General features: G+C 38.2%; 1 protein-coding gene and 1 pseudogene across 1 annotated transcript; one reads left to right on the top strand and one right to left on the bottom strand.

The window, feature by feature from the left end:
* Window positions 1-5,989: 5,989 nt before the first annotated feature.
* On the top strand, window positions 5,990-7,251 carry LOC108663931. The gene is made up of 3 exons (XM_018129832.1): window positions 5,990-6,575; window positions 6,684-6,770; window positions 6,926-7,251. Exons 1-3 carry the CDS (start codon window positions 5,990-5,992, stop codon window positions 7,249-7,251), a joined length of 999 nt encoding a protein of 332 aa, XP_017985321.1.
* An 8,646-nt stretch (window positions 7,252-15,897) lies between these two features.
* LOC108663932 lies at window positions 15,898-18,244 on the bottom strand (annotated as a pseudogene).
* Between the last annotated feature and the right edge of the window lie 1,374 nt (window positions 18,245-19,618).

Here is a 19,618-nt window from a genome sequence, read left to right on the forward strand (position 1 = left end):
AGGATAAGCAATACAAAAATTTTTTAAGGAATATGATACATGTTCATTTGCTCCAATATCCATTATCTAGGAATTTGGTTTAACTATGATGCTATGAGCGCATTTATTCTCAATGGAAGTGTTTTGAACTATACTAGAACAAAACTGATTAGAAATATAACTACAACAGTGGAATTGACCAATGAAAACTTAGTCTACTGAGTCTTTGACAGAATACCAGTGCCATGATCAGTGTCAGAGTTGTCAACATTGATGAATGCCATTATCTTTTGAAGTTGTTGCTTTATAAGAGACATTTGGGACATAGAATTAGACCTAATGACCTCCTTTTCTTGGCTTGACTGTGTCATTCCTTCTGTAGATGAAGATGGACCAACAATAGCAAAAACACTATTAACGGTAGAAGTTTGTTTCTTGAAGTTTCCTTTGCCCTTATCCTTTGTAAACTTGAAGTCCTTAGGGAATCATATTAATCTGAAGCATTTTTCTTTCATATGACCCTTTTTACCATATTTGGCTACAAGTCACATCAAGTTTCCCTTTCCTCTTATTATCAGTGGTCACTGCCATTACAAATGACTCAATCAATGGACTAGATTGCAGTAAAAAACTCCTTTGATTTTCCTTTCCCAGAACCAAGTTGTATACCTTGTCTAAAGTAGAAAAAGAGTCCATAACAGTAATTTGAGTTCTTAAGGCCAAATAAGTGTTATTAAGCCCATTGATGAACCTGAAAACCATGTCTTTCTTGTATTGGTCAAAATATTTTTCAAGCATGTTGAATTACATTTTCCACACTCAAATTGAGGCAAGGGTCTGTAATTCTTTAGCTCTTCCCAAATGCCTTTAAGCTCAATGAAATATGAATTTACAAATTTATTTCCATGAGAGATATTACTCAGATTATATTGGAGATTATAGACTCTTGTGTCGTCTAGCTAAGCAAAATTTAACTTTAAAGTATTCCAGACTTCTGTAGCAGACTCCATGTAAAATACCGTGGAAGCAATAGAAGGTGTAATAAATTCTAGGAGCTAGGCCACGATCAAGTTATTGCAGCGAATCCATGGCCTAAACAGTGAATCGGTAATGGCTAGCTTAGGTATGGTTCCATCTATAAAACCTACTTTATTCCTAATTGATAAGGCAAGCATGAACAATCTACTCCAAGCAACATAATTGTTGAAGGTGAGTTTAGGAGTAATCACAACTGATCCGTGATGATAAGTGTTATGTAGGTAATAGGGAGATTGTGAGTCATCCATGGAAGATCTGGAATTCTTTTGAATAGTTGAACTATCCATTATCAAAAAATCAAGAATCTCACCAAAGAATGAGCAAGAATCTAACATAGATAGTTTACCAGATGACAAGTAATTTTAGTATTTTTTTATTTAGTTATGAGTCATATTAGGAGTTATAGGTAAAATAGAATTATTTTTATTTTAATTTACTTGGCCTACAAATAAGCATGGGTTTAGGAATTTACTTTTCTTGTACTCCAAGAAAGTCTAGAGTTAAATATTTCCTTATTTTAATTTACTTTACTTGCACTCTAAATTTAGGTTAAGTAAGATTAGGCTATTATTAATAGCACCCTTAGTCTTAGTTATTAGACAATTTATTTTTTGAATTATTGAATAACATTATATTTTGTCTCAAATTTTGAGTTTAAGTTTTTATATTTGAAACTTGGTTATCAACCTTAAAGGCTCTATCGAGTGCTAGCATTTCTTTTCACACTAATTCGCTGCGTCAGTTAGTATCAAAGTGGGAAAAAAACTCATGCAATCTAATGGCAAGTGACCTAGTTATATTAGGCAACGGTTCTCATGGCAAAAATCATGGAACTGAGACCTCTCGATCAATAGTGGAAGATCAAGGGGTGGTGTTGAGAGCTTTGGAGCAACAAATGAATCTTAAATTCTAGAGTTTGGAATGACACTTTGAAGAAATTGCAGATTGATTAGATGCTCTAGGTGTAAATGCCAATGAAAATCAGAATGACAAAAGGCCCCATACCGGAAATGATATAACTCGCGGATTGCCTATCGGTACACCTGTTCCTACAAATGGGCATAGACAACAAGTCTATATGGAACATTCAGACTAAAAAGATGATTATTTGGTAGAACTTGTGAGATACGTTGGATATGGAAGGAATAATTATGGTGATTGAGATACCAGAGATTTCAAATCAAAGGTGGATATTCCTTGCTTTAATAAGAATTTAAATGTTGAAGAATTTATGGATTGGATTGCAGAAATAGACAGGTTTTGTTTAGAACTTGGAAAAAGAGGCATATGATTATCTTTCCTTCAAATACTTCATGTATCATTGCTTTGTTGAGAACCTAGTTGATTTTTGCGAACCAAAAGCTATTTCTCTGACTGAAAGGGCCTGCTAATGGTTCTAAATTTTCACAGTAGAATTATAATTGGGATATGCTCATCTAAAAAAGAAGCAATCTTTAATATTAAGATGTTATTTAACTTAGCCTTTTTCTTTTCCTTTATTATCATTCCAAATACTGTTGATTTATTTAGTTTTTTTTTTTAGACTTTATGATATGTGTTTGACTCTTGAATCTGAGTCAATTACAATTTGGGAGTAAAAGGTGCCATTGAAAGCTTTGGTACCTATTAGCCAGTGGATGTTGATTTAGCAAAAAAAAAAAAAACATTATTTCTAGCTAGTATTGTAGACTAGATTTGGATATATCTTTTATTTGAATGTCTCAAGAAATTTTCTTGTCATATTGGAAGGATAGGACAATCAACAAGGTGATCCAGATCATTAGTTTAGGTGCTAAAGAAAACAAATTAATGACTCTCGAGAGTTGTAATACAACATGAATTTACTTTAAAAAATTGAAGTTGGATCAAATAAGATTTTTTAAAAAAAAGAAGCTAAAAATGAGTTTTGGCGACTAAAAGCAGAAGTTGGATGAAAAAAATTTTGAGGGAACAATTGGGAATTCCAAACTGTTGGAAGACTATAGCCTTTCGAGGGAACTGAGTTTCCCCATTATTTATGTGAAATAAAGTCCAATAATAACTACTAAGTATTTGTAGCACAAATAATGGCAACTTCTTACATCGGTATTCTTACATTGGTATTCTTACATAAATGAAGGTAATGTGAAAGACTTCTTAATTGCTTATCCAACGTTCCCTCCTCTATTTTGCTCTGTGAGTGAGAAAGTTGAAAGCTCATAAAAATACTATAGCATAACAAAAGATATGGGGTATATTAATGAGCATAACTAAATGAGTCTATAAATTAAATAGACAAATTTTAGTCAAAAAGAAGAAAACCTACGAGATTCAATTCTCATTTCATATGTGAAAAAGCAAATTACATGGAAATTAAAACAAACAAGAAAGAGATAAGGATAAAAGATACATAATGACTAAGATTTTAAGAAGAGGAAATTGTGAGAGAAGGACCTCGTGATAAAGTGATTTCAGAAATGACCACCCATATAAAGTTATCTATTTCTACCCAAAAATAAACATGAGTAGACCAAAATGCCCTTAAAAACATCGTTTCAAATAAATGCTCAGCTATTTGAGCTATCTGTATCCTGCTATAGAGAAAATAAAAAACATTAAAAATAAATGCGCGCAACTGTTTGGGCTCAGTCATCTTTCTTTGTCTCAACTCTAGCAAGTCTCTGTTGAGCACCATCGTTGTCAACTCTCTCAGATCTCTGAACTGTATGAGCTCTGTCAACTTTTTGTTGAGCACCATCGTCATTGGGCTGTGGTCTATCTCTCGGCATCTGGCGACATTGTCGTAGATTAACACACCCTATAGCAGAGATGACATCAAGGTACTTGTTATTGGGTTTATTTCTGCAACACACTTAAATTTCTGAAACATTTGGTGTAAATGATAAGATGGATTAGAAACATTGCCCAGAGTTGTTACACGCCATGCATCTATAACATGAGTGAAGAGTTATTTTAGCGTGTTACGACTGTTACTGGCGTGTTGTGGGTTAACTAGTTATTTGGGTTGTTAGCGTGTCACGGCTGTTCCTAGGGTGTGGTGGGTTAACTGAATTTATGGGTTTTTGGCGTGTCATGGCTATTCCTAATGTGTCGTGGGTTAACTAGTTTTTTGGATTTTTAGCATGTCACGGATGTTGGTGTAACCAATCAGTAATTACAGTGATTGACGTGTCATGACAGTGATGCATGGCGTGTAACGATACTGATACATGGCGTGTCACGACATTGACTTGATATGCATGGCGTGTTACAACATTTTACGTTATTTGTATGGCGTGTAACAACACGACTAACAAATTTTTTATCACGACATGTATTGTGTAAAATGATTGACAATTTTTTTTTTCAAAATTTCAGTGAGGTTCCAATTGTGCAACTTGTGATAAGACACGGTGGTCAGTGGGTGGATGGCATTTACAAGGGTGGTGAGTCACGAATGCGGGGAGTTAGGAGTGATTTGTCGTTTGTGGGCTTGATGAAGCTGGTTGAAGATGTTGTTGGGGTAAACTCAGAAATTGACGAGATTGAGTTACATGCATTGATCAGTACACCCGGAGAGCTATCACGGCCAATTATCAAGGACGATGAGGATGTTGCATTAATTTTGCTAGAATAGAGGAATGTTCCGGCTGTGTATGTCAGCATTAAGGGACGCCAAACAAATGTTATGTCACATGGAGAAGTTGGATAACATGGTAATCAGCTCAATCAAAATGAGATTTACAATACTTCACATATACCACAGCATTCAGTCCGTAACCCACAACAATGGCAATTGAGGTATGCACAAGAGTTTGTGCAGCCTAATAGACAAACGACATTCACAGAACAGTTGGCTGCACAATTTCGATCAGGATGTGCATCAAACCAATTTCTTACTTCTCTTGAACAAATGCAACGATCGGGTGAAACTGTAGAGTGTGTAATGCCATTGTCAAATGAGAATACGACAGTTGAGGACAATAATGTGAGGTTGGAGGCTGACACTGCGACGCTGGAGTATAATACTGCTTTTGATGAGGGAAATGAGGATTTGTTCGCTGTTAGTGAAGATAGATTTGATCACACTTCAGATGATGGGCTTGAACAATCACAAGATGACAGTTCAGACGATGACTGCCTTTATGATAGTGACATTCCAACTTACGATAATGTTGAAGGCGAAACGGAACCTATTGGAGGTGTTGACGTAGGAGATGTTCAGTGTGATGACCCCATATACAATAACCCTATCGCTGGTGAGAACGGGATTCGTTCCCTTGATACATTGCTCGATGACAGTGATCAGGAAAGGGGAAATGCAAGGATATCTCGTATGTGGATAATTACAGGTGCAGAAAGGTTCTCCTTGCAAACAATTACCACTAAGGAGTCGACATGTGCCGAAGATCGCTTATACAAAGGAAGAATGTTTTCGTCGAAGGCCGAGTTGGAACGAGCTTTGAACATGTTGGTTATAAAAGAGAAGTTTGCGATAAGAGTAAAAAGGTCATGTAAAGCTTGTTATAAGGTTGGTTGCAAGGACAAGGCATGCAAGTTCAGTGTTCGTGCAACAAAGTTACCTGATAGAGGAGAATATTGGAAAGTTCAGACATTCCACAAAGTACACACCTGTACTGTTGATGGTTTGCAAGGGCGATTTCCAACTATGAGTGCGAAGATGATTGGTGAACTTATGTCACACAAGATTCGGGTTAATGGAGTAGCATTGAGACCTAAGGACATAATTTGTGAGATGAGGGTTCAGTAGGGATTGGAATGCTTGTATGGTAAGGCTTGGCAAGCAAAGGAGTATGCAGAGAGGCTTGTTTTCGGTCCACCAGAGGAGTCATTTCAACTACTACCATCGTATTTTTATATGTTGGAACAAAAAAATCTTGGCACAGTGACTATAGTGGCTACTGATGAGGAAGAGAGATTCAAATATTGTTTCTAGTCATACGGGGCTTGTATTCGGGGGTTTAAGGATGTAATGCGTCCTATGGTTACAATTGATGCGACACATCTGAAAGGCAGGTTCAAGGGTGTTTTGTTTGTCGTTGTATGCAAAGATGCGAACGAGTGCGTATATCCAGTTGTGTTTGGCATCGGCCATGTTGAGGATGAAGACTCGTGGACGTGGTTTCTTAGCAAGCTGCCTGATGCTGTTCGTTGTCCTGAAAACACTATGTTCATTTCTGATCAGCATCTCGGCATTAAGAAAGCAATCCAAAATGCATACCCAGAAGCGCACCATGGTTTATGCGATTACCACTTGAAAAAAAACTTTAAAAACAAGTTCAAGCGCGACGATGTTTGTATGTTTTTCACCCTTGCTCGAGATTGCTATAAGGTGGCTGATTTCAACAGACATATGAACCAGATACAGCAGATTCACCTGGGAGCCCACGTGAACCTTATGAGAATAGGGCCTGAGAAATGGGCACGTGCATGTTCACCAACAAGGCGATACCAAATCATAACATCCAACATTGCAGAATGTGTTAACTCATGCTTGAAGCATGCAAGACAAATGTCGATCACTGTTTTGATCGAGTTCATCAGAGACATGTTTCAGCGTTGGTTCCATGAACAGTACGAGGAGACCGTCAAGGTGACCACGCCCCCCAGCCCTTAGGTTGCCAAGTAGTTGAGTAAAAGGTTCAATGATGCACATCGCTTTCTAGTTAAGCCTATCAATCGAGTGGAGTTCGAAGTTAAAGACGGGAAGATGGACGGACTTGTAAACCTGTCCAGGAAGACGTGTTCATGTTGTGAGTTCCAAATAGATTTACTGCCATGCAGCCATGCCATTGCAGCAATAAAGTCAGAATATCTTTATTTCTTATTTGAACCGTAATTGACATAGCATTTACATTGTGCTTGAAGATTGAGTTTTTAGTGTTTTTCAGTAAATGCAATCGTGAAGCCATTGAATTCTGCGCTGACTACTACAAGACAACCTTTTTCGTGGAGGGTTATTCAGGATCCATTAGGCCGGTAGGGCATCCTAGTGAGTGGGACATCCTCCCTCATGTGAAACAATTTGTCGTCTTGCCCCCACCTTGGCGAGGCCAAGCAGGAAGACTTAGGAGGAGAAGGATTCCATCAGCTGGTGAAAGCAGTCGAGCATGGAGATGTTCGCAATGCAAGAGGTACGGGCATAACAGACAGAACTGCTCATCCCCATTTGCAGTTCCATCCACAAATCCGACACCATCTCCAAGTCAATCGGTGACTCCACGACTGCGCTGACCCAAAGCATGTTCGAGTTGCAAACAAACCGGTCACACACGCAACAACTGTCCAATACGAAGGACAATGTCTGAAAATGTAGGGTGTGTTGTGAATGAAAACAACTTGATCGCCTAACTAAATGTGTCTAAAAATTGTAGTTGAATTCGTTTTGCTTTACGAATTTGTCTACTCGATCATTCTATAAGGCACTTTTAGTTACGGACTTTGTTGTCAAACATTTCAGGCAGATAAGCATGTCAAGGCCTCTGTCTGATCAAGATCATGTTAAAGTACATTCTTACATTGTTTGTAAAAATGTTTCCGATTACAATCTCCATCAGACAGAAGCCATGTATTTGCTTATCTGCCTGAAATGTTTGGCAATAAAGTCCGTAACTAAAAGGGTCTCATAGAATGACCGAGCAGACAAAATGTCAAGATCCTCATACTATATGCGTTGGATCTACAAAACATGGCACAGATGCACCAGTGAGTTAAGCCATAATGTGCAACAAGGTATACAGAAGAAATAAATAAGGAATAAATGTGAGACACGCCATGCATAACAAGTAAAATGTTGTGACACGCCGTGCATATCAAATAAAATATTGTAACATGCCATTCATAACAAGAAAAATGAAATGACACGCCATGCATAACAAGTAAAATGTTGTGACACGCCATGCATAACAAGATAAACTTGGTGACACGCCAAGGATAACAAGCAAAATGTTCTGACACGCCATGCGTAACAAGTAAAAGCTTGTGACACGCCATGCATAATAAGTTAAACGTTGTGACACGCCATGGATAACAATTAAATTATTCTGACCCGCCATGCATAGCAAATTCTGGTGTGTAAATTTAGACGTACGATTTTAAAATGGCAGGATAGAATTTTAGCCTAGAAACAACTGAAAAAATAAGGATGGATACAGAACAATTTCATGCTAGAAGCAATTAGATGGATGGAAAAATCTATATATTCAATGTTAATCAATGTAATGTTGGGTTGGTGCAGCCAGTGTGCCTGAAAGAGAAAGACGACGAACCTGAAAATTAATTAATGCCAACCTGGGGTGACACGTGACTGCCCAATTCTTATGACACGCCGACTGGAAGTAGATTAATGGCGTCAGACACTGAGTATCTAGAGATTTATGGCGTGACACACCACGGCCCAATTGTTCTGACACGCTAAGTGGAAGCAGATTTATCGACTGACACGCCAAGTGTTAGTGGATTTACGGCGTCACACGCTGACTTATTGCAGAATTTTGGGGTGACACGCTAAGTGCAAGCAGATGTATGTTGGGACACGCTAAGTGGTATCATGTTTAAGGCGTCACACACTGACTTCTTTCGACTGTGTATCAAATTAAATATATTGTATATAGAAAAGAAAAAAAATTCTTGGTATCAAATTAATTGTGTATAGGCAAAAAAATTAATTGTGTATCAAATAATTGTACAAAGTATATTGTGTATACAGAAAGAATTATATCTGTTTACAATGAATTGTATACAATAAATTGTGTATACAAAAAATGTGTATAAAATGAATTGTATAAAAAAATTTATGTGTACTAAAAAAATTGTACAGACAAGGGCCTATATGTTAAGGGTTCGCTCTCACAACTGTTGGAAAAAATTTTCAGAGCATATTGCCGATGCATTTTTGCAACCATATTCTGCTTAATTTCGATCTTTTCTGATTGTAAAATATGCTCGATGTACCCTATCATGAACATACCGCAGCTGACACTATCATTATGCCGATGCACTTTAGCTTTTGGTAAATGAATATTTAATGGCATAGGCGTCAAATCCCGTCTCTTTCGACGTATGTTGTTGAAATAACCGGTTTGGTGGCAGATGAATGGCATCATTGTCGTCAAGGGTGTCATCTGACCCGCACGAACTCCGTTATCCTTACCTTCCGAAGTTCTTGTTGAGTCCACGACCTTGATCGTCCACCTCACCAAGTCGATCTTCGCAACCACCCAATGCCCACCAACGTTGCAAGGCGCGAGGATGAAATCAACATCTTCCCATTTTTTGGCGTGCGTTGGCCTTTCACCCTCCACATAGCCCCGCAACTCATCTGGAATTTGCATTTTGGCTCGGGCATCTTTTGTTGGAAATTCGGTGTGTAGCATACGGATGGTGTCCTGTGAAACATGTAAACATTAGCTTACACTTCATGCAATCAAAAACTTAGTATTTATAGAATTGAACAATTTTCAAATAAACTTACGAAGAATATCGTGCCAACCATGCATGCACGGGTAGTTTACAGCTTCGACTTCGGCCCTGTCATTCGCTTGCAGAGTAGGCTGAGGCATGCGTCGATATGTTCACTTGTCATTTCCTCATTGGGATCCTCTAAGGTTATGAAAGAGTCAGCCCCTTGATCCCCTAAGATGCCGACGTTACGCCTGCATATGTAACATAATTAATTTCATAAGTCTTGGTGGATAACTGTTTCATTAAAAAACAATATTTGCAATTTTATTTACGAGCTTACCTCGCAGACTCCTTTTTCTTGAAAGATTTGTAGTCTTCTACGATTTTATCTCTCACATCTCGACAGGTCACTAAGGGGTCGACGAATGGGCTTACCATGTATTTGCTCGCCATTTTCAGCCGTTCCCGCCCAGTTGGGTCTTAAATTTCTGTTGCACCATGATGGACAGCAGATGACTCTGGTGACGACGACCGTATCTCAATTGCATCAGGAGTACTCTCACGATAAAGAATGATAGCTCTTGCTGCTGCATCGACGAATGCATTGGTCGAAGGAAGATGCTCTCCTTCAGCATCATCTGACTGAAGGGTGACATCCACGACCACAGCTTCTTCGACGACGTCATCTACATGAGTTACGTACTCTCCGTCAGCACCAAGAACGTCATCGTCAATGTCAACACTAGGTTCATGCTGTTATCCATCATCAGCATCATCGTGCTCCAGACCAGCACCGTGAGATGGACCGCCCTACAAAATTGGAAAAACTGTTAGTTAGCTCATAAAATACCACAATCCATAAACAGTAAAATGTTGTGACACGCAGTGCATACCAAGTAAAATGTTGTCACACGCCATGTAAAACAAGTAAAATGTTGTGACACGCCATGCATAACAAGATAAACTTGGTGACACGCCAAGGATAATGAGGAAAATGTTGTGACACGTCATGCATAACAAGATAAACTTGGTGACACGCCAAGGATAACGAGGAAAATGTTGTGACACGTCATGCAAAATAATTAAAATGTTGTGACACACCATACATAACAAGATAAACTTGGTGACACGCCAAGGATAACAAGCAAAATGTTCTGACACTCCATGCATATCAAAATCAAATGTTGTGACATGCCATGAATAACAAGTAAAATGTTGTGACACGCTAAAGCTGACACAGCAACAACTAACTATAATACAAATGTCTTGACTCGTTAATGACCAAAAACCAATTAAACCACTACCACTTAACCCCAAAAACCATCAAGAAAACATAGTCTAAACAGTTGCTAAACGTAAACCATCAAAATACAAGCGAAGATAGAATAACGTACTTGTGATTTAAGGCCATCAAGAATCTGACCAACGATACGGTCCTCAATCATCTGCATTGCTACACTCAATGACTGAATTGAAGCCTTCAGCTCCAACATATCTTTTTCATGCTTGCGCATGATCCGTCGGAGCTGACGGGTTGTGACTGCTCCGTTATTGACTGTTCTCGATTGGATCAACTACAATAACATATATAACTGTGTTATTCAATAATCATATATGGAATTGTTGAACATTAACCGTTACAACTTTAATATCTTAACCGATGACTCGTTAGCAGTCTGCGGTGGAGTTGGACCGATCGGTGCTTCAAGACCTGTCGTCACTTTCGCATACTGCAATTACATATTTAACTGTGTTATTTAATAATCATGTATGAAATTGTTGAATATTAACTGTTACAACTTTAATATCCTTACCGTCAGCTCGTTAGCAATCTGTGGTGGAGTCTGACCGATCGGTGCTTCAGGACCTGTCGTCGCTTCCGCAAACTGCAATTACATATAGAATTGTGTTATTCAATAATCATGTTTTGAATTGTTGAACATTAACCGTTACAACTTTAATATCTTTACCGCCGGTTCGTTAGTTGTCTACGGTTGGGTTGGACCGATCAGTGCTTGAGAACCTGTCGTCGCTTCTGTAAACTGTAATTACATAAATTACTATGTTACTCGATAAACATAAGTGAGAATATAGAACACAAACCGTTAGAACCGATCTTACCGACGGGTCTTTTCCACTATGTATCTGAAGAGGATCGGTGGGTGGTTCTGGAGCTGCCGGCTCATGGTCCAACTGCAAACATAGAAATGTTATTCGATAATCACAAATGGAATTGGAGAACACAAAACCGTTACAATTGTCCTTACCAGTTGTTCACTGCCTTGACCATGGTCGTCCCCTTCATCCATCAACTCATCAACTAAAGCAGCGACGGTGCGCATTCGCTTCGTGCCACCAGAGGCTCTTTTCTCCTTCAAGCTTCTCTTTTTTTGCTTCGCACCTAAGCCCCAATCCAACCTATCCTCCATGTGCCTTATTGGCACGAACTCGTTGCCCTCCGATAACGAGACATCAAGATTCACAAAATACTCCCGAAGGGCTTCATCCGCGATGGGTTCCAACGTCTCCAGTGCCCATAATTGCAAATAAACAAATAAAAAGTTGTCATTATCGGATAGGGAAAATTATTTAACAAATATAACGCAAAAATTAGCAGCTATTCACTCACTTGGTCAGATGACTCTAACTTCTGAATTGTTTTGTAGAAGTCTTTTGGCTTCTGATTGCAATCCCATCTGCACATTCGTGGGTGGACGTTGTCCTTCAGACCAAAAGGGGCAACTATTTTTCGGAGGGCCAGAATTGCCTCCATTGCCCAGAACTACATGTCAAATGTAACCATTATCAGATCGTCAATCATAAACGACTGCACCCATAAATTTTTTGTTTGAAAAGAAACTGAAAAATGTTTCGTTTTAGTACCTGTATCACCCATGTGAATCCGTAAATATTGTAGCGTAACCGAGTTTCCTTTGTCACGCTCAAGTCAGGAACTTCAAACCCCTTCAAAAGGTAGTCCAAGGTCAACTTCCAAACATAGTGCCCCCATGGGAAGACATTCCAAGCGTTGATGTCCTCCACCAATGACAGCAACCAAGGCGTCACTTGTCTACAGTAGTCTTGACCAAATAAAATGTTATTCGCGATCAAGACGAGTGCCATCTTGGTCGCGTCTCCTGGTCGCTAAAAGTTTCCTCCGCGGAAGGTATCAAGCAAAGCCTGCAGCTTAACGACGTCCTGCCCATTCCATTATCTTGCATGAATTCCATCTGCAGCAACCTCGTACAGTCGTCTGAACACATCGGGCATTGGACCAAACTTCAGCCCGGTGATGAGGCAAAACTCCTGCTTTGATAGCCGCACCTCGCTCTTGCCAATGGCAAACCATAGCTCATGGTCCATTGACTGCCTCTTAGTGATCTGGCGAATCATGATGTTGTGTAAGAGACCGATGCAAAAGTACCCCCGTGGATAGACGTCCAAGAGCATTCCGAAGCAGGTACGCTTAACTGGATCGTACTCCTCCTTCTGTTGGAGAGTTTTTGTGATGTAATGCAGCTACGACCACTTACAGTGAGTGTTAATTGAGACGTTGAACGCCCACTTCTCCCTCAGCACGATCAGCAAACTGTCAAGATCTTCATACTGTCTGTACTGGATCTGCAAAATATGGCACACATGCACCAGTGAGTTAAACAGTCATGTGCAACAAGGTACACTGAAGACAAAAATAAGGAATAAATGTTGTGACAGGCCATGCATTGCAATCAAAATGTTGTGACACGCCATGCATTGCAATCAAAATGTTGTGACACGCTATGCATAACAAGTAAAATGTTGTGACACGCCATGCATAACAAGTTAAACGTTGTGACACGCCATGCATATCAAGTTAAACGTTATGACACGCCATGCATATCAAGTAAAATGTTGTCAAACGCCATGCATAAGAAGTAAAATTCTGTGACACGACATGCATATCAAGTAAAATGTTGTCACATGCCATGCATATCAAGTAAAATGCTGTCACACGTTATGCATATCAAGTAAAATGCTGTCACACGCTAATAACTAACTATAATAACAATGGCGTCACACGGTAAACACCCAAAACCGCTAAAACCACTACGGCTTAACCACAACAACCATCAAACCAGCAAGAAAACACAGTTTAAACATTTGCAAAATAAAACAAAAAACTCAAACATATCAAACAAACCTAGAAAAAAACCAAAAAATTAACGAACACAAGAATGTTGCGAATTTGAGACTCACTGACCTCTTCATTCATGGTCGACATTTTTGCTGGTGTTGTGGTTTCGTTCCGCTTGCAAAGAGCTTTCTCGAACACTCCGATACCGACGGGAATGAGAAATGAATCACACAGACGTTACGAATTCTGAATAATAACTGTTTAAAATGAAAAATGACCTTATAATATTCTTATTTATTCTAAAAAAGGGAAATTAATTCAGTGGAAGTGCAAAGGATTACCACATTAACTGCCCGTTTTTTTTTTCTCTCTCTATTTCAAACCATGACGTGTCAGCTGCTCAAGCACTGCCGTGTCACGCACTCTAAACCATGACCATGGCGTGTTAGCTTTTCAAGCAATGCCGTGTCACACACTCTAAACATGACCATGGCATGTCACCAACTCTGAACTCTGGCATGTCACAGATTCCCTCCATAACGTGTCACCAACTCTTAACTCTGGCATCTCACAGATTCAATCCATGGCGTCTCACCAACCCTGAACGCTGACGTGTCACAAATTCCCTCCATGCCGTGTCACCAACTCTTAATCTGGCGTGTCACAAATTCCCTCCATGGCGTCTCACCAACTCTGAACCCTGCCATGTCACACATTCCCACCATGACGTGTCACCAACTCTTAACTCTGGCGTCTCACAGATTCCCTCCATGGCGTCTCACCAACTCTGAGCGGTGCCGTGTCACACATTCCCAACATGACGTTTCACAAACTCTAAACCCTGCCTTGCGACAGCCATCTAACATATGGCCTGCTATAGCAGAACCATTTTCTGCTTTGGATTCACATCTTTCTCCTTTCAATTCACCACCGTATCAAGGATTTCTGGTTTCACATCATTGGCCAAGCTTTCCATTCATGACGACCTGTTCCTCGTTCGATTTAATATCTCTCTTCTCCTATTATCTGAATGTCATGTCCCAAATCTCTAAAAACCCATCTCATGCAACATTATTTTGTTTTGCACAACCTTCGAAAAAAAAATTTGGGTATTTTGCACAACCAATCTTTGCATATTTTTTTTTCTCATTTTTCGCCTGTTTGAGAGTGTACGCTAATGAAGACGGCTCATTAAGGGCATTTTTGTCTCAAAATATTTTCTAATGGCTAAAAACAGTTAAAAGTATTCTGCCGGTTATTTACAAAAACACGTTATTTATAAGGGCTTAAAAAAATCCCCTTTTAAGAAAGTCTTAGTCATTGGGAGCTTCATTGAACAATGAGTTCTCCCAATTCTATAAAGGAGAATGGCTTGGAAAGTGGAGGCCATTGAGTTGTAAGTGCAAAACAAATATTTTCCATGGTTGGTCGATTCTATGGATTTGCATGCAAACATGCAAACGCTACTTGTACAATAGAGACCACACCTTTTGCAACTCGACTTCTTGGAGGTTGGAGGCGTTGGTTTGCCACATCACTCAGTAATGTATGGCGAGTGATCCGCGATGAGGACAAGGATGACGCCAATGATGATGACAACGATGAAGCTAAAGTCAAGATGAGATCATCAGGATGGTTGCCTCTAATTATTTCAAGTGTTAGCACTCCAAAGCTGTAGACATCACATTTCTTATTCACTTTCGTTGTGTAAGCTAGCTCTTTCAAAACATTGGTCATATATTGTTTTGAAAATATTNTCTAAACCCTACCCTGCGATAGCCGTCTCACATATGGCCTGCTATAGCAAGACCATTTCCTACTTTGGATTCACATCTTTCTCCTTTCAATTTACCACCGTATCAAGGATTTCTGGTTTCACATCATTAGCCAAGCTTTTGATTCATGACGACCGGTTCCTCGTTCGATTTAATATTTTTCTTCTCCTATTATCTGAATGTTGTGTCCTAAATCTCTGAGAACCCATCTCATGCAACATTATTTTGTTTTGCACAACCTTTGAAAAAAAAATTGGGTATTTTGCACAACCAATCTTTACATATTTATTTTTTTTCTTCCATTTTTCGCCTGTTTGAGAGTGTACACTAAATGAAGATGGCTCATTAAGGGCATTTTTATCTCAAAATCTTTTCTGTTGGCTAAAAACAGTTAAAAGTATTCTGCCGGTTATTTACAAAAACACGTTATTTATAAGGGCTTAAAAAAATCCCCTTTTAAGAAAGTCTTAGTCATTGGGAGCTTCATTGAACAATGAGTTCTCCCAATTCTATAAAGGAGAATGGCTTGGAAAGTGGAGGCCATTGAGTTGTAAGTGCAAAACAAATATTTTCCATGGTTGGTCGATTCTATGGATTTGCATGCAAACATGCAAACGCTACTTGTACAATAGAGACCACACCTTTTGCAACTCGACTTCTTGGAGGTTGGAGGCGTTGGTTTGCCACATCACTCAGTAATGTATGGCGAGTGATCCGCGATGAGGACAAGGATGACGCCAATGATGATGACAACGATGAAGCTAAAGTCAAGATGAGATCATCAGGATGGTTGCCTCTAATTATTTCAAGTGTTAGCACTCCAAAGCTGTAGACATCACATTTCTTATTCACTTTCGTTGTGTAAGCTAGCTCTTTCAAAACATTGGTCATATATTGTTTTGAAAATATTGTTTAAAACTGTATCATGTAATTGCATTTGTATCTTCTTTTTTATTAACAAAATAATAACTCTATTAACATGAAGATTTAAAGAATGATTCTCATTAAAACAATATTTGTATAAATCAATTATACATATAAGGGAATTAGAGAGAAAGATGCATACCCGAAGCCATATATCCCAAGGTTCTTGCAACTGCAAGGGAGGTTAAGCTGGAAGAATTAGTCTTTAAAAATCTAGTAGTGCCAAAATGGTGCATATAGGATAGAGCATTGGTCCCTTTCACAACATTCAGCCTCTTGAACCAATCCAATTCCATTGCTTGTTTCTCATTGTTTAGTATCACTCTCGAGCTTCCCTTTTCAATGAACTCACAAACCAAGAAAGAGTATTTTGCATGGGAACAAAAACCATATAACTCACAAACCAAGAAAGAGTATTTTGCATGGGAACAAAAACCATATAGCTTCACAATATTTCAATGTCGTATATTTGCCAGAGCAACAACCTCTCTTTCAAAAGCATTCACATTGGTCAGCTCACCATTTTTTGAGAGATGAAGCTTTTTCACAGCAACCACCTGACCTGACGGTAGCACAGCTTTGTCAACGTCTCTGTGTCCTCCTGTCGCAATGCAATAATTGGAATTGAATTCATCTGTTTGCTTGATGATATCTTGATAGAATCTTTTTCCAAAATCGCCCGATATACCAAAAATTCGCTCACAGTTCTTCCCCTCTAACGGCTTATTTTTACTTTTACATCTTTGGCATAGAGTGAAAAGACCTATGATCAAGATAAACAACAAAAGTAGGTTACCCAAAACGGTATTGCGATCCAAATGAGGCCTTTTCTGCTTGAAATAGAAACACAAGCCTTTACACATGTTGTGTTGCCGCACAGCCTTTTATTACTTTGAAATGCATAACATGAAGCCTCACGAAAGCCTTTGGTGTTTGGAATAGGTCCTTCTAATTGATTGAAGGACACATTTACAATTGTCAAGCCTGACAAACCATTTTCAAAAGTTGATCGAATGGAACCAAAGAGCATGTTGTGTGAAAGATTTATGGTTTCCAACATCAACAAGTTCCCAAGCTGTGGCGGTATCTCTTCCATCAAAAAATTTTAACTGAGATCAATATTTTCTAGAGAGTGTAAATCACCAATTTCTAAAAGAATGGTTCTATGAAACTTGTTCGAGCTCAGATTCAAGAATTGAAGTTTTAAACAGTTTCCAATCTCCGTCCAAGTGATCCACTTAAGTTGTTTGCTGCTAGATTCAGCGTTTGAAGATCATGTAGAATTCTAGTTGTTAAAGGGATATTGCCTGATAGTTGGTTACCTTGTAGTGACAGATCCATCAATGATGTCAACCTACCCAACTCTTTTGGAATCTCTTCAGTTAGATAAATGAAAGAAAGGTCAAGTCTTTGTAACTAAGTCATCATCCCAAGAGCAGTAGGAATCTCACTAGAAATATTATTGTTGGAGATTTTCAAGTTTCTGAAATTACGACACTCCCCCCATTTGCATGAAAATTCACCATAGAATTGATTATTACTCAAATCAATATAATTCAAATTAGGGTTTATGCAAAAATCTTCTATTGTATTTCTGATGAATTGATTTCCATCGAGCCTGATTCTAAATAAGTTGGTGCAATTTTTTAAAGTTTTGGGGATTTGGCTAGTGAAATTGTTGTTTGCTTCACTGAAATTGGTAAGAAAAATAAAAAGGAAAACAAAGTTTAAAAAATAGTAAAACTTTTTAATTGCAAAAAGAATTTTGATTTCATATCTGAATTTCAAATTCCAAAAATTAAAAAAAAATGTATATGCAAATGGAATTCAAATGAAACGCAAATGAAGTGAGAAAGAAAAGAGTTTGAGATTTCTAACAAAGAGAATACAAAGGTATTAATAATTATGGGAAAATGAAGGTGAATTGATGGAAGCATGTACCAAATATTACATGCAGAAGACTTGAGCTCCAAAGTCTTCAACCGTGATTGTAGTTAGACGACAACCACATTTATAAGACAATTAATAGGACATGATAGCTAGACGGGAAAAAATAAATAAATCATGCATTGATATTTTTTTAAGCATTTTACATTAGTAAAAGTTAAAATGAAAAATAAATAGTTGAAAAGGAAAAATATAGTATTAACGTAATTAAATGACATATTTTTTTTCTTAAATAAGAATGGCTGAATACATTAACTCATTAACTAGGTTTAACTACTTAATATTTTCCACACTTTTTCATTGAAAATTTTTCATTTAAGTTCGTTCTAGAATGAGTTATCAATTGCATTGAAAAAATCAAATCATTGAGAATTTTCATTTTCAATGGTTTATCAAAGACACCCGTAGTTTTGGTACTGGTAGGTGCCAATGTGTGGCAGTTTAGATGATCAGTTTCAATTTCAATGAAATGACTGGCTTGAGGTATTTTGCAGATCCTTGGTGATTTGGACTTTAGATGGTTCAAATTGCTGAAAGTGGATCTACCTAACTCACTCCAAACAGTTAGGAATGTTGTTTTGGAGCATCAGACTGCATATTCATGTGACATCCTATAATTGGGATGGAGTGGGGGTGGGGGAGTATTGATTGCATTTATCACCAATGAATCATCTTCTCTTTGTGTGCGTGTGTTTTAAATTTTCTTATTTTTGACAAAACTAGTGCATCTTGTTAAGGTGCTTGTCTATTATAATGGCTTGAGTATTGCCAGTGCATTTGACAGTTTTAGTTTGTATTTTAACGTAATGTCCATCTTAGGATATCATGTCAAGCATCGTTTCACACCATGATTGGCTTTGTGCCTTGCGGATGACTTCTTATGGGTTTATTTTCTATGGCCCTGGTTCATATGCATGGTATAAATATTTGGATCATTATTTGCCACATCAAACAGCACAAAACCTAATGCTGAAGGTACATTCACTACAAAAAAACACAGTATTTCCGACCGAACAAATTCTGTTGGAAATTTCTAACGGAAATCAAACAAAAATTTTTAATGTTATTTTCGATGGATTTTCAACAGATTTCCAACGAAATTTTTTCAATGGAAAAAATCCGTTGGAAATTTTGTTTTCGGGAAACAAAAATTGTCGGACCAAAATTTCCAACGGCATTTCGAACAAAAAATTTTCCGTTGGAAATTTGAAGAACAAAAAAATTTGAAAGCTTTCCAACGGATTTGAAACGAATTTCTAACGAAATTTGAATAAACAGTAAACTAATTTTTCGATGGATTTTCGACGGAATATTTCCGTTGGAAAATTTGTTTCCCAGGAAAAAAACTCCCACCAAAATTTCCAACGAATTTCCAACAGAAATTTCGTTGGAAAACACTGCAGAAAGAAAATCCGTTGGAAATTTCCAACAGATTCCC

This window comes from Theobroma cacao, unplaced genomic scaffold (assembly GCF_000208745.1).
Source record: "Theobroma cacao cultivar B97-61/B2 unplaced genomic scaffold, Criollo_cocoa_genome_V2, whole genome shotgun sequence".
NCBI lineage: Eukaryota > Viridiplantae > Streptophyta > Magnoliopsida > Malvales > Malvaceae > Theobroma > Theobroma cacao.